Source organism: Sphaeramia orbicularis, chromosome 5, assembly GCF_902148855.1.
Source record: "Sphaeramia orbicularis chromosome 5, fSphaOr1.1, whole genome shotgun sequence".
Taxonomy (NCBI): domain Eukaryota; kingdom Metazoa; phylum Chordata; class Actinopteri; order Kurtiformes; family Apogonidae; genus Sphaeramia; species Sphaeramia orbicularis.
Genome location: NC_043961.1, coordinates 51,734,175 through 51,750,628, shown reverse-complemented (window position 1 = coordinate 51,750,628; position 16,454 = coordinate 51,734,175). Strand labels below are relative to the sequence as shown.

The window sequence follows — 16,454 nt, the reverse complement described above, 5'->3', positions numbered from 1 at the left end:
ATCATTGCCTCATGATGCTAGCCATTAGAGGAGGTCATTAGCTAGTGTGCTAATTAGTCTGTTTGTCTAATGGGTCACTTTAACGTCACTCTATATCATCTACTCACTAATAAAATAATAGAAAGACATTAAAGCTAGTTAATTGTGACTAGTCATGTATTTACTTACTCATTAGTGTAGCTAAAACGTTAAGTTTAAGCAAATTTTTTCATATGTTTAACGTTCTACGGATTTACCTGATGTCTGCAAGCACGCGCGCTCAATTGGTCTCCTCAAGTTGACGTAATGATCACGTCAACGGTTGAACTACGTAACGTCTGTCAATCATTACTGCACACCTGAAGGAGTGCTGACACAATTTTTCTCCATACAAAGCTATTATTTGGAATAATGAAAACATTATTGTTAGAAAGAAATCAATTTTCTTAGAGAGCTGGACTGACAAAGACATTATTTTCATTAATGACCTCTTTGACAAAGACGGGAATTTATTAAGATATGAACAATTTATGACAATACATTTGTTTCCAATTCAAAATAAAGATTATAACTATGTATTCAAAGCGATCCCTAATAGTATTGTCTTACTTATGAAAAACCATCTTAGTTATCTAACATCACAGACAAATAAACCTTGTTTATTGATTAATGGCAATAATATTTTTATTTCGAGCTGTAATAACAGACATATATGTAATGCATTGAATGAAAAGAAGAAAATTTCCCCCAGAGGTAAAGCAGTATGGAATTCAACTTTTTCTAAAATTGAGTGGTCAAAAGCATGGTCATTACCATATAAATACTGTGTTACAAACAAAATTAGAATTTTTACATCTCAAAATTTCACATAACATATATCCCTCCAACGCTATTTTGTGTCGATTTTATGATGTGGAAGAAATATGTAACTTTTGTCAATCTGAATCTGAATTTACTTTGCACTTTTATGTGAACATTCTTCTAATTTTTGGTTCAAAATTGAAAATTATATCATATCTAAAAGTAACAATAAAATAAATATAACGTCCCAAAATGTAATTACTTATTTTAAACATGATACTAACAATCTAGAATTTATTGTAAATTTATTCATATTATTTGGAAAATTTCATATACATAAAAACAAATATAATAAAACACACCCAAACTTTAAAATCTTCCTATTAGAATTTGAATCTTTAGAATTAGAATCTTAGAATCTTTAGAATTCATTTATAATAATAAAAAAAAAAAAAGCAATAACACATTGGCTATTTCTAAACAATTTTTCAATACTGACTGAACTCTCTGTTGCATTTATTTATTTATTTTGTCAGATTTATTCACTTTTATTATTTTTTGTATTTTATGCCTTGTATTTTTAAATCTATGCATTATTTTCTTAAACTTATACGTTCAAATGCTTTTTCTCTTTTGACATCTTGATGTTTGTTTAAAATTTTGTACTGTATACTCAAATGTTAATAAAGTTGTTTAAAAAAAAACAACCTTGAAGGAGTGCTGTATTTAAGCTAACTGTACTAGCATTAGGCATCCTATAGTATAATTCTAAAGAATATACAGTATAAAAAGTTTAGAGCTTATCTAAGTGAAAAACAGCAGTACCTTTAAAGATGTTATAACCTGAATGAGATATACTATTCTCAACAGTATTTAGAAACTGAAAAATGTCTACATATGTTACTGCAAATACTATGAAGCCTAACATAGCACATAACATAATCTATAGTACTGTGCAAAAGTCTTAGGCTACCTTTACCTTTGTTGTTTTTGCAGGATTGTAAATAGCACATTGAGTGCTGAACACTGCCACCTAATGGTAATTACCAAAATCATGTTTTATGTTTCCGTAATGAATACACCAATATGAAGAAGATCTTTAACAGGAATGGTATTTTCTAATGCTGAAAAATAATTATTATTGTTCTCCATTGATTTTTAAATTAAATGATAGTAATAAATAATAGTAAAACATAATATTATTTCTTGATTAAGATGTCAAATTTTAGTTATTTACTTGCATCCCAGAATATTTTGCTTAATTAATTTCTGACTTATCAGAAAGCCCAGTGAGTTGGCTCAAATTTGGGAATAAAAAGGTGAAATTTAGGCTGAAATTCTTAATTCCTTTTCAAAATGGTTAAACATCAAAACTGCATTTAAGCACTTCATGATGTTGGAGGGTCTCTGAGACAAATAGGGAAAGGTGGACTAATACATTTGTTAAGCACTGTACAAAAGTCAGTATTAATCATGAATTATATTGCTTGACTTTTCTGAAGTCACTTAACCACTATCAAATAATTGATATGTGTTGAATGGAACCTAGTGTGAAACACTAAAAGATTAGTTCAGCAAATCTAATACTGTCTGAATAAAAGAGATCAACACATGTTACATACAAAGGGCAGTCACGCTAATACACATTGGTATGTAGAAGTGGGTTTTTGAATGTTTTTTTCTTTCCTTTTCTTTTTTTAAAATACATTTTTAACATATATTTCCTATACTTTCTACTTGAATCGTGATACAGAGCCTGAGAAATAAATATGTATCCTCAACAAACCTAATGGTGATCTGAGACTTGTACACAGTACTGCAGCTCAGTTTATTTGGTCTATTTCATGTTGATGACTTGAATATTTCAAGACTAGGCTATCTCTCAAAAATAAAATAAAATAGATAAACAAACAAATAAAATAGTAAATAAAAGAATACAGTAGACTTTTATATTTTCATCAAATGATAGTTTATTTGACTTTCTGTGGGTTCAATATACATTAACTTGAAGTGAGAGGCACATTTTTACTATCTTGTAAATAGACAAAGCACCAAGTTTTAATGCCTTCAAAATCATTGATAATAACCAATATGTTTCATGATAAATAGACAAGCAAGATATTTAGAAGAAAAACTACTAGGATCAATATATCTGAACAAAAAACATGTGAAACACAAAGTGATATACCCTTGTAATGAGTACAGTTTGAAGCAAGGCATGTACAGAAAGACATTTGACTACATATGACATCAAAAACACCCAATAATGACAATGACTTACTACCGTTGTATAGATGATGAATGGAAACAAACATGGTCCAAACGTAACACATCCTGTTAGAATAGTGGATGTATTTATGTGGATTGGTGTGAAAGGTCTTATATTAGTGTACAGGGAAGAGCATGTGCAAATGTGAAGTATTTTTCTTGTGATTTTAAAAATAATGTATAAAGAAATTCAAGAGTAAGTAGTGAGAGCAGACTAATCTACCATTTAGGCAGAGAAGCATGTTTCATCTCTAGGTTTTTCATCAACATAACATGTCACAGAGAAGATAAACTGCACCCTGATATGACAGCGAACACAGAATCAGTTGTCTTCTATATTTCTGGCTTCCATCTCCTCATCACCTCTGGACTTTGGTTTTCTACCGCCCACCCTGGCCCTTCTTTCCTCCTCTTTTTTCTCTTTGTCAAGCAGACGGTAGTTCAGTCCCATTCCCAAGAAGAGAAACACACTGGAGACAATGAGGAGGATCCCACAGCCCTGGTATGTATACTTGTAGTCATGGTAGACGTCCTTGAATTTTCCTGGGAAAAACAAGAGGAATATTTCACTACTTGAATCACTGAATGACACCAAAATAAGTGATCAGAAGTTCATATATTTACTAACTTACCAAGCAATGGGGGTCCTAACAGGACAGGACCACACTCCACAATAGTGACCAGGCCAACAGCACTGGAGAAGCGCTGGGCTCCCACTAGGTCCATCAGCGTCTCAAACAGAACCGAGCTGAGCCAGCCAAAGGCAAAACCAAAGAAGATAGCATAGATGACAAACCCTTTATAGTCTACTGATAGTGGTGCAAAAACATGGCACACACCATTGTACAACACAGAGGCAGCAAAGAAATACTGTATTCTGGGGCGGACCCATTTGGTGTTAGCCACAATACCCATTGAGGGCCGAGCAACCATGTCAACAAAAGCTAGTACAGACAGTAAGAAGGCTGCCTTTTCCTTGGGGATATGTATGCTTTTTGCATAATTACTGAGGAACACCAGTGGTGCGAAGAGACCAAAGAACATGACAATGTTGCCCACAATATAGAGCAAAAAGCCCCGGTGCTTGAACAAAGACAGGTCAATGAAGCTGTTAATGACCTGGGCTACAGTCCTCCTCTCTGATGTCCTCTCAACTGGTTTGGGTTTAGGTCCTATCGGCCGCATGAGGGCCCCAGCAACACAACAGTTGAAAAGAAAACCACCCAGGATCAGAAAGCTTCCTCTCCATCCAAACTTGTCGAAAAGCCATGTGTTCAAAGGAGCCAATGTAGAGAGAAAAACAGGGCTGCCAGCCATGGCGAGTCCATTAGCAATAGGACGCTTATTGTAGAAGTACTTTCCAATCATGGTGAGAGCAGGGTTGAGATTGAAGGACAAGCCCAGACCTAAAACATTCAATAATAATATAAGTGTTAGATTTTACATTTATAGACCTGTGGATTTAAAGTGAAGGATTTATGAGCTTACATTATGTAAATCTATCTTAGGTCTGCATCATATAGATGTCAAACTCATTTTCTTCAGGGGCCACATTCAGCCCAATTTAATTGAACTGGGCCGGACCAGTCAAATAATAGCATGATAGCTGATAAATAATGACAACTCCAAATTGTTTTAGTGCAAAAAATAACATTCAATTATGCCAATATTTACATTTACAAACTACCCAAACAAAAAGGATGTGAATAACCTGAACAAAATGATTTTTTTTAAAAGAAATTTAAGTACAATTTTATCAATATCATGCCTCAACTTATCATTTATACATATGCATTACAGGTCAGATCTACAAGGCACAAAATATTTAGTAACAGGCACAATATTGTTAAAATGTGCACTTAATTTTCTTCAGACATTTCAGGTTGTTCATAATTGTTCAGGTTATTCCCATTTTATTGTTAAAGGATAGTTTGTTAATGTAAACATTTTCATAATTTAATGTTGCTTTTGCACTAAATCAAAGAGGAAAAAATTGGTGTCGTCATTATTTATAGGTTATTATGAAATTATTTTTGAGTTTGATGCTGTAACTTGCACTTTGCAAATTCATCCTGCGGGCCGGATTGGAACCTTTGGCGGGCTGGTCTTGGCCCCCGGGCCGCATGTTTGACACCAGTGATATAGACCATAGTCAGATAGATAGATGTGAAATGTTGCTACGATATTTCTTTTTCTTTGTTTTTTTTGTAGGCTGTGCAACATCACTAAGTCAAATAATTCATGAAACACACACAGGAAAAAATCTCACTGTTCTTTCCATTACTAATGAGAGAAGTCTGGTGTTTACTGGGCAGAACATGACTTTTGTCCAGTTCATGGGTTCTTGAATGCACTGAGTGTGGTGATAGTGTTTCCCATTACTGTAATAATGACCTAAACTGAGGGGACCAAGAGTATAGGACTGAAAATCAATTAAGATGGTATGGTTCCTTTTTATTATTTTTGTGCACAGATATACTCCCCTACAGAACAAACCCAGTCACTTTACAATGAGCAGTTCTTCAAGAACAGAGCTATCCAAATCATCTGGCGATATCACTGTGTAAAATACGAATATACAGCGGCACTTTCAGTTTTTCCTGTATTCTGCAGAAGTCATTTAAACAATATTTTACCAAAGAGGAACCCTAGATGGCAACAGTGTGCAGCAAAAACAGGTGAATCATGCTCAAACCTAAATGAATAAAAAGTTATAATTATGTACCTCCCAGGACACCAATACAGAAGTACAGTGCTTGAACTGAATTGCAGAAGGAAGCAGCAACAAGCCCCAGTCCAGACAGGCATCCTCCTACCATCATGACTGGACGACTCCCATATTTATTAACCAGAATGCTGCTGATGGGACCTGAAGAAAAAAGATGAAAGGAACAAAAGTTAACATTAGTGAAAAATGGTTGCTTTAACCTAATACTAATAGATGCTTCTTCCTTTGACCACCAGAGGGCTCTATTGCCACAGCTGTGGTGCTGCAAATTCAAACAACTTGTGCAATCATTTTTGTCAGTGCTGCACTGCAGTAAATGTGTTCCAATGCCATTAATAATGCGATCCCTCAGAAAAACCATGAAAGCCTTAATGAAATAATCATTTACTTAGCTCAGAGATGCACAAAAAATGACAGAGGTTTCATTTGTTTATGATTCTCTGTGAATAGACTCTTAATGGTTCTGAAAAGATTATTGGAAGCACCACAGGTCAGACAAGTGTGTGGGTGGATGAGTCTGTGTTTTGGGGTTTGTAAGTGCATGTATGGGAATACAGTAACAACTTGTTTCTTCTTTCCTGGATGATTTCCAATACTGGCTTGAAAGAAAGACTGAAAGAAACTGCCACCTACATCCACTTGTTAATGTGTGTGTACCTTTGATTCAACATTAACTCAAGAAAATCACCATGAGCTCAGAAACAAATGAGTAAAATGCAAGAGGGGTTCAGGTTGCAAAACACCATCCCTATCTATGGCTTATAACAACTTGCCTAAATGAGTACGAGGATCCACATGGAAGACACTTCTGCCTCCCTGCCAAATCCCTGCGCTACCCAATACAACTAAATAGAAACTGACAGTTTTTGTTTAGAGGTTGTCCAGACTCATTTGCCAGCACGGCGCAAGACAAAGGGTTTTTAAATTGTAATGCAGGCTGTCTCCACACTAACAATGAGTTCTTTCCTTCCGCGTTGCAGGAAGAGTTGCTTTAGATAAAAAGGTTGGAGACAAACCAATGTAGAATATTATGAATGTAATGAATCAAAAATTGAAGGAGTACAGAGCTGCGCAATAGTAGGTTGTTAATAAAGTTCACCTGCTCCTCTGCTCAGACTGTTAAACATCCAGGATAAAAACACTCAGATGTTATCAGCTCACACTCTCCCACTTACTTTTAATTATCACAAGAAGCTTGCTTCAGTCTGTGTAAATTAACACTGAGTTGTTTACTTTATTAACAATAGAAGAATCATTTTGCTTGTGTTTTAAAGCAGATGCAAAGAGGGAATCAACCCCACCTGTAACCAACAAACAAGTTAGGAGAGACAATCCTATATGTTCACAGTGTAACTCCCTAAACATATCTTTTCCTGCCTACATGTCATTCTGCAGCTACATGTTAAGGGAATGTGTTGCTGAACAATAAGCAGCATTGATTGCTTGAGGGAGGAGCAGGGTGCTTCTATTGTACTGTAATCAGGCTTTAAGTTGGATGCAAAGCTTTGGCTTTCCTTTGACACACATGACTGTTTAAGTCATTACAAGACATTTGAGAACTTGCTGTTACAGGATGAATGTTGCAAAAACAAGGTGCTCAACACCTCATAGGATGCAGTTACAACAAAGAGCACAATGCCAGCATTTAGTTTATTGCTCACATATCACGTAGATTGATTTTACACCCTGTGCAGACCAGAAAGATTTATATAAAGCCTATTGTATGGTGCTATAGTTTCCAGTTCACATGAGTTTGGTGCAAAAAGAAGGAGAACTTTTCCCGAAACTCCCTGAGATTACAAAAAGATGCTTAAGTCATCATTTCACCATTTTATCACTTTATCACACATTATAGCAAAGAGAACTGCAGTGTTTTAATTTCAGAGCAGACAGTCTTGAGGGATGACTCTGAGCTCCTTTGAACTGTGTTCTCTTTGGGTCCAGTATCATACACATGAATAAAACCCTATCATCATGTACCCGGCCAGACCTGTGCGATATCACCCTGAGTGTTCATCCCCAACACAACTGAACCCCCAGTGGTCCCCACACTCACAGCACAGGTTGAAAGAATAACAAGTGTAAATCCCATTTATGTGCTCTAGAGAGAAAGATAATGTTTCAGTTTTATATAAACATTTCAGGGGAGTTTTATCTTAGTATGGGCGGTTTGACGTAAGCTTTATCATATTTCAGACTCTTTGTAAACAATCTATAGCTGCTTCACAGTACAGTGCATGTGAACAAAAAAAAGCACAGGATTGGCTTTTAACTGCACACTTCAGGTATAAATCTTTTACAGTTGTACTAACATTCAAGAATAGATACAATCAATAAATCTTCTTGATGTGCTAAATGTCAAGTGTTAATACAGTCATTTCTGGCAGGTTGGACTTTGGTTTGCAGCTTACCTCCACCATACGTGACAGCTAACATGATGGACGAGATCCAGGACACCTGGCTGCTGGTCACGTCAAAGATGGCCTCGATCTCCTTGAAGAAGACAGTGATGGACTTTGGGAATGCATAGGAGAAGCCAATAGAGATGAAGGCCCCCATTACCACCATCCATCCCCAGCCTCCCTCAGGTGGGGTGTAGCCTACTGGACCACCAACGGCGGGTGGCATTTTCACTCACAAAATTGTCAATTTAAAAACTGTAAGAGCAATGAGGGCCTGTTTTGGAGACAACAAAGCAGAAAAGAATGCAAATTACACATTATGTGTTATTTCTTGAAAGACTTCAGACCTTTTCTTTGCTGAGCCAGAACAACTTTGGTAGAAGTGTTGTTGTTGTTGTTGTTACTGATCAATATTTATGGCAAGACTGTCATAAGAAAGGAGTAGGATGATTGATGAATAAATATATCAGATTCTAAAACTGGCCGTGCTGTTTCTTGTATTATTTGTCTTCAGGCTGTTGGAATACTTGGCTTCCTTCCATGGCTTTTCTACATTTATTTTGATGTTTTTTCTTAAGCTTCGAAACAACAACTACAAATAGCTTTGAAGAATTGAACTCAGCGACTGTAAAACAGCTAAGCTTAGCTGTACGTTTATCTGTAAAAGGCAGTTTGCACAAGGACTTCATCAACTGATATGATATTAAGCAAAAGAAGAAACTGAAAACTCAGAGATTTATAGATGTTTGATCAGTATTATGATAATTTTAGCGCAGACCATTCTGTAAACATAGGAATTATGGATTTTCTTCTTCTAAATAGCCACCTGGGTCTGTCATTTGCTTTATTCCCATTTATATCCTCAGTCTCATTACTGGGTTACTCTGCATCAGGAGATAGACTTCACATCTTATAATCTTATTGACACATATAATTCACAAACGGTTTCTGAATAAATACTTTACCCTTCAATACAACTGTATTTTTATTTGTCTGTATTTTATACTGAATATTTATGTTGAGAAGTATTGATGGATTCCTGATTCAACAGCTGATGTCAAATGTGTCACTGAGATGAAAACACAGAAAATAAAGAATGACTATAACATCTCTTCACCCAAACGAGAGCTTGTCACATCTTTTAATGCTGAGTATTATATAGGAGATACCCATGTTAACCGCTGTTTGACTGTATTGATCCACAGTAAATCATTTTGCACTCACAAACAGGATTCTTGTCTCTCTGAATCTCCTCTTTTCTGTTGTTCACAGTCAGTCCCTTGCTAATCACACTGAACAGATTCAAAGTTAAGATGTCTGACACACAGAACAGGCTCTGTCTGCTGACCTATAGGCACCTGACTGTCTACGGTTTGTTGAGACCAAGATGAAACCATTTGCCAAGTAATCAGATTTGTCAAAAATCATTTCCCAAAGTCCAACACAGTGTTTAGGATTCAGGATGCTTCTTCTGGGCTGACTTTGCTTTGAATTGCACTGTGCTTGTATTCACTGAGCTCCAGCCCGCTGATCTCTCACAGTCTCACTTTAGAAGTGATGAATAAGAGTCCATCTGCAGAGTCAAACAACTTACTGTATTGTTTACACAGGGGAGACTATCCAGAGAGAACATCGATCAGACCGTGAACACAGGTTGAATTCACACTGCTCAATAGCTCAGGGCTATGCTAGAGAGTAGGTGATGATATAGTGTTTTTCAGCCAAAGAGGACTTGATTTGGTTGATGAATTGGTTTAGTACTCTGAAAACTTATTGGATAAGCCAGTTGTGTGCAGTGACTGGTGAATATTTAATGTGTTAAAGAAGTTTTGTAATTGAGCTGGGATTTTAGTCGCTACGATGCAGCTGTAAATGTGCCTCTTGCATTATTCTACAAATGCAATAGATAATGGAGGTGAGAACCTGTGTCTCTTATTTATTCATGCAGACATTATGGGTCACTTGGAATAATTCAATAGAAACCACCTGGGTGTAATAAATTAAATTTGCATATAGATAATAAATAAAGATTACTTATTTAGCATAAAGTGCTGTGTGGCATACAGGGTTTCACACTGCACACCCCAAGATGCTGAGCTTGGAGCTGCATCCAACAATGACAGAGGAAAGGATGATGTGTCACATTTTAGTTTAACTGGCATCATCAGAAGGAGACACAATGATACAGGTCTATAGTAGGGCTGTGCTATACAATGATATATACTGTGTGCACCATATTATAATGTCTATTGTTTCATTGTACACTCTATTGCTTGTTGTGTTATATTACAAATCAAACAGCAATATTCTCCACCATTTGGACGATGCTTTGCTTTCTTTAACACAAAATGTATGCATGCAGGAAATCTGCATGAAGTCTAAATAAGCAAACATGGAGGAGAATGAACAGGACACAGAATGAGGTCATTCTAAACCGGAGGAGACAAAACAAAGAGGTTATACCGTAAAGGGGGCTAATTCTGTCACATACATCTGAGGGTTGAGAATGAAAAACCAGACACAGACCAAGAAAAGAAAAAAAACAAAAACAAAAAACAGGTACAGCCAAGAAACTCAAACACTGCAAAGTCAAACCCAGAGAGGTATTTACAAATGTAACTTTATTCATGTACTGTAACTAAGTTAAGTTACCTGTGTGTAAGTTAGTAAGTTAACTTACACATAGGTATAAGGTAAGAAGTTAGTTTGAAACAGAATTCTGTAAACAACTGTTTCGAGGAGGTTTTAAACCACTTTAAGAGAAGTTTAGATGTAATTTACTAACCCCCCCCCCCCCCAAAAAAAAAAAAAAAATGTTGGGGTCTTTAATAAACGTAGCATCTCATTTTTTTAATATTTGCATACCAGTAATGAAAACATCAAATTGCAGTGTCAGGAAAGCTATGTGAAAGTGTTCTTTACTTGCAGACAAAGCTTTGTCTGTATTCTTAAAAGATGAAAAATTCAGTGGCTGACATTAGATGATGAATGGAGAAACAAGTCAAGATAGACAGGATTCAAGACAAAATGGCAAAACTGCAGAAATGATGAATAAAACGAGTAATTTCATACAAAGGATTGATCGCATGGCTCTAAAACAGAGACAAAAGAATCAAACAATTTAGTGAAAACTGCAGAGTCGATTCATTTAAGTCAGGGAGAGGGACGTAATAAGAAGATAAATGGGAAAAGGCATCATGGCTAACCACCCCTCACTGTATTGGTCTAAATAAAGCAGTCGAAGTGGGCGTCATGACTGAGCCACTTGACAACGCACATACCAACATGAAGCAGGAGGACTTCAGCAGACGTACAATAGGAAAGAAGCATCAACTCTTGAAAGGTAAAAACCTGAATTTAACTGGTGATTAATTTGCTTAACACGGATCAGTCAGTTGCAGAGTCATCAAAACCCTGGATCTGAACCAGCGAAACCCTGTTTTATGACTTAACCAACATTAGTAGAACAACTGAGCTAAAGCACACAAATACCTCCAGGTCTTTCACAACTCAGCTAAATTTATTTTTCTCTCCTAACACAAAGAAAGACAGAAAATGTGTTTCTCAAAATATCCTCTTTATATTTACCAGTGGTAGACACTAAATGTTCCTAAACAGCAGCATCAACCTTTAAGGTCACAGGTTTTATACATGGTCTGTCACAGACTCAAGTGTAGATCATTTCATATCCACAGATAGTGCATGTCATGATATCATACATTTCCTGTAAATTCAATGAACAGTTTGCATAAAATCAATATGAAAAGGCCACATTTTGAATGAATACTTCTTTTATTTAGTACAAACGTTGTTGTCAAGACCATCTAAACTGAGATAAAGTCATGACCAACACCAGAGTCTATGAGACCAAGACAAGACCAAGACAGGGTATTCCAAACCAAACTGAGACCAAAAATGAGGCAAGGTTGGAACACTTTGGATGTGAAACAGAAATGGGAAAAAGAACTAGGAATGTGCGTCTCAGAGGAGGAATGAATCAATATCTGGAGAACTCAACAGTCAACCACTCCTTCGAGAGCATGGAAGGAACATCGTTGGAAAAATATAATTTGATTTTTCATAACACCTAAAATTACAGCTACCAGAGTTTAACCTTGTTGGAGAGAATGTGGAAATGTCAATGTAAATCATGCACATGTCTTTTGGTTATGTCCTAAACTTGCATCATTCTAGGATAATGTATATTAAACAGTTGTAAAGATATTGGGTTATACAATCCCCCAAACTTGTCTGGTGATGAATTTTGGATGTATTATTGGTAATAATGTAAGAAAAAAAGGATAGATATTTGTTTAAAATACTATTAGCAGTATGTAATAAGGCTATTACCAAAAAATGGTGCAGATTAGAACCACCTACAACTAATGATTGGATACAAACTGTGAATGGAATATTTGAGATGGAGATTCTGACCCATAGATTGAAGACTCAAGAAGAACAGTGTCATGATAAATGAAAGAAATGGACAATGTTCATTTCAGCGTCACACTTCTAAAAACAATTGTTACTCACAAGGTTTATTACAGAAAATAAACAATAAAATAAAATTTAAAAAAAATGAAGCAGGGTAAGACTGAAGCAAGACAGAGACCAGAGCAGATACAAAGCAAGGTCATTATGGTATGCACATTTCTTAGATACTACAGACTGAAAGAGTATGAGGTGTGAGATGATTCCCCATGCCAGTGAGTGGGCAGAATGAAGCAGCCTGTGGAAAGCTGAATCAAGAATTAGGAAAAAGTTATACACTTAAAGGCATTTGTAAAAAATATGTAAAGCAACAATATTAACAAATAAATCTGAAAATTCACCCGAAAATTACAGATACCCCTGGAGTTGTGGTCTTCACTGGGCTTGAAATAAAATCCTGAGTCCTCTGTTCACCAAAACCCAGTAAAAATGCACTTAAAACTGAGACAAGACCAAGAATACTGCAGCATTATTTAGAAACTTCTTACAAATTTTCCATTAAGTACGCAAAAAAACAGTATAAAACCTACAGAAGCTAACAGAAAACACTTGGCTGCAAATAAAATAAATACTGGCCTTGAATGTGCTGTTTGACATGATTGTTATGTAGGTGGAAGAATAAGTGGTTGGTGTTTGAGTCTGTTGTGTGCACCAGTCTGTGGCCTAATTTGAAAAATACAATTTTCTGGTACAGACACTTTGTTTTGTCTTGACTGAAGCCTATATCAATTTTTTCACTCCCATCCATGTTTTTATTGTCATGTTGCCTTCATGCAAATATCCTGCCACCAACTGTGTGGAAAAAGGCCAAATGGCTTAAAGTAATGCCATGAAGAGCATGAGTTGAGGCAGATATAGACAGATAAATAAAAAACAGAGCATAATATGAATGATAGAGGGTTTTCTTGCACGATATACTCTAAATATTATTATACCACTCTCCTACTTCCCTCAGGTCCATTATTACACATGGTCTTGTCTCAGAGTTTTGGATCTATCATATAGATGAGTGACTCCACATGTTGAAGCAAAACAGCCTGTGACGAGGGACTTTGTTACACCAATATTGTATTATTATAACAACAAACAACTGAAAAGTTATGGATGGATTTAAAGAATGTCATTACTTTGAGCACACTCATTTCCCAGAACAAAGGTAAATTCTAGCTATAGCTTAATAAATGTCCTTTAAAACTAATTCATAGTTGGGATTTATCAGGCATATTTCACAGATATGAGTACAGGTATGAGGTATGAGATTTTAGCTGGCCTTGGGCACACAACAGTTTGCAAACCACTGATAAAGGTGATAAACTTGGTTATATTCGTAACAAAGTGTTAAATTAACACAGGCTTTAGTCTCTTACTAATCATGCATGCTTCTGTACAGTGGCACTATAATTTCCACTCTTCCTGCAGCCACGCTTTAAGCCACTTATGACCCCAGGTTTGGAATTCCACTTATAAGATTCAGTGATTTTGTCTGATTAATAATAGATGAGAATCACATATTACATATTTGCTCAGGGAAATTACACATTCACATAATAAGCACTGATGTAACACTGACAGAGCAATGCATCTTTTATGAAACTCCAGCTAGAAATAGACTACTTGTGTAAGTAATTATTTTGAAGAGATATGTGGCGATGTTAAATGTGCACAGTATCTCTGCATTAAGCATCTTACCTTGGAAGGAGCTCCTGAACAAGGCCCGATGAGGTCTGCAAAGAAATAGCAATTTCTGAGTTCCACTAACACAGTGCAGACTTCATTGAGTTTGACTGAGCATCTCTGAATATGTATGAAAAAAGAGTCACTGCATATGTTTCACAGATACTCCAGAAATGATCTGTGGGTCTATATCCTCTGTGACAGTCCAAAACTCGCCAGTGGCACCACAACCTCCGATTTCATCTGTTATCAGTGACTTAAGTCAAGTTGAAAATTTGAGTTCATTCGGTGTCAAGATCAAACAGCTGGATCATCCAGAAACTATGGAACTAAATAGTGAGGTCAGTCATGTTCTTATTGGCTGTGGGAGGTTTAGTGCCGTGCCCCTTCAATGCTCTCTCCTCCCCTCTGTCATGTGCTGCCATACACAACCTTAGAGTAATTTCACTGTATGACCCTTCAGCTCTCTACGTGTGACCTAAGAGGATATTGTATAATGTCTGCTCTCTAAGAGATAAGATGATTTTTGAGTAGATAACTTCCTGTACAACCTGATTTATCAGTACTATTCAAGTGGATATTGGAAGTCGTTCCTATAAGAAATCCGGTTTACTTAAACAACAGGCATTGTTTACCTCACATACCTGACAGGCAGATTTTTGAGCACTTTCGGGGTCAGATATAGTTGTGCCTTTCTCCCAAGTCCCCGAGGAGCTATTAATGACTCTGTATCAGGGCTTGGGAAAGGAAAGGCTGAGTACAAGAGGTTATTCAAACAGCATGTATTGCAAAGTGTCCTCAAACTCTTTACACCCTTGATACATTATTTCTCTTTGTTATGTTGTTTTATGTTGTTCCACCCATTTTCTTCCACTCCAATAAAGAATTTTACAGCTTTTCAAGCAGAGGATGCAAAAAGAGCACCACCTACAATTCAGCATTTATTCACAAGTACAGAGTGCAAAGAAAGGAAATGGATTTGGGACAAAAACATTAAAATTCACATCCACATAATCTTATAACTACACATGCATATATGTATGTGTGCACGCAGTCTGCAGACGTTATGTATAAATGTATTGCATATAAATTTATAATAAGTTGAAAAACAAAACTGTCTTTCTTTGTAAGAGACTTGGTATTCCCTTATTTTCTGCACACACAGTCACTGTTATCTGCCATTTTTGCTTTCTGTCGGTGCGTCTGTCAGATTAAACTATATCGCAGCAGCCTTCCTCTCTTGTTTCTCTGACTGTATCTTCTGTGTGAACTGTGGGGGTCTGTACGTTCGCAGCCTTTTTGTATCTTTCACTGTCACTGTCTATGAGATCCCGCTAAAGAAATAATCACATTTTCTGACATGGAGCACATCAGTAGCAGCACAGAGCCTCTTTTTTTTTTATAGCAGCATCAGTTCCAGTGAACCTAATCTGAATTCAAAGAGTCGGAGACAATGACATCATCCCTAGTGTCCGTGGCCTACGTGTGGGACCTGCCGTTGCCTCGGGAGGTAATTGTTCTAATCCTCTGTGAAAGATTTCAGGAACCAGAGAAGTTTGTGACCACGGAGACCTGCTTAGTCAGGGGGCTTAGGAATCAGGCAGTAAATGTGACAAAAACACTGTGCAAAAGATGTTCAACTTTCCAGTGAAACACAACATTATGCTGATGCCTAGGTAATAGAAAGCAGTTGCAGCACAAAATAATGAATTAAATCAGCAACCTAAATGGAGATACAATGAGTTTATTCTATAGTTCTATTCTTACATTTTATTTTCAGGTCACAGCCAGTGATGAAAAATGAATCAGCAGTGTTAAAAGAGCAAAATTACACAGATATCACAATTTGGCCTAAAATATGACTTAGGCAATTATGCTCTGAGGCTAACGATGTATAAAATGCCTGCATAGGATCTAAATATATTCATGTTAACTAAGCTTAAAGCCTGTGGAAATGTGGCTTCAAATAGTAAAAATACACTCAGCATATGATATCAAAGTTGAGTGTCTTATTAAGCAACCACAGAATTTCTCAAGGCCATGTAAGCAGATCACATCATTTCATTAGGTAATTACCATGAATGAGGCTACATGTTAGCAAATAGGTCACC

General features: G+C 36.4%; 1 protein-coding gene across 1 annotated transcript; it reads right to left on the bottom strand.

Annotated features, from left to right (window-relative positions):
• Positions 1 to 2,781: 2,781 nt before the first annotated feature.
• Positions 2,782 to 14,640, bottom strand: LOC115419743 (monocarboxylate transporter 1-like). The gene is made up of 5 exons (XM_030134713.1): positions 14,359 to 14,640; positions 8,188 to 8,452; positions 5,774 to 5,917; positions 3,681 to 4,454; positions 2,782 to 3,591 (listed from the first exon to the last, which is right to left on the bottom strand). Exons 2-5 carry the CDS (start codon positions 8,402 to 8,404, stop codon positions 3,371 to 3,373), a joined length of 1,356 nt encoding a protein of 451 aa, XP_029990573.1. The 5' UTR covers positions 8,405 to 8,452; positions 14,359 to 14,640; the 3' UTR covers positions 2,782 to 3,370.
• Between the last annotated feature and the right edge of the window lie 1,814 nt (positions 14,641 to 16,454).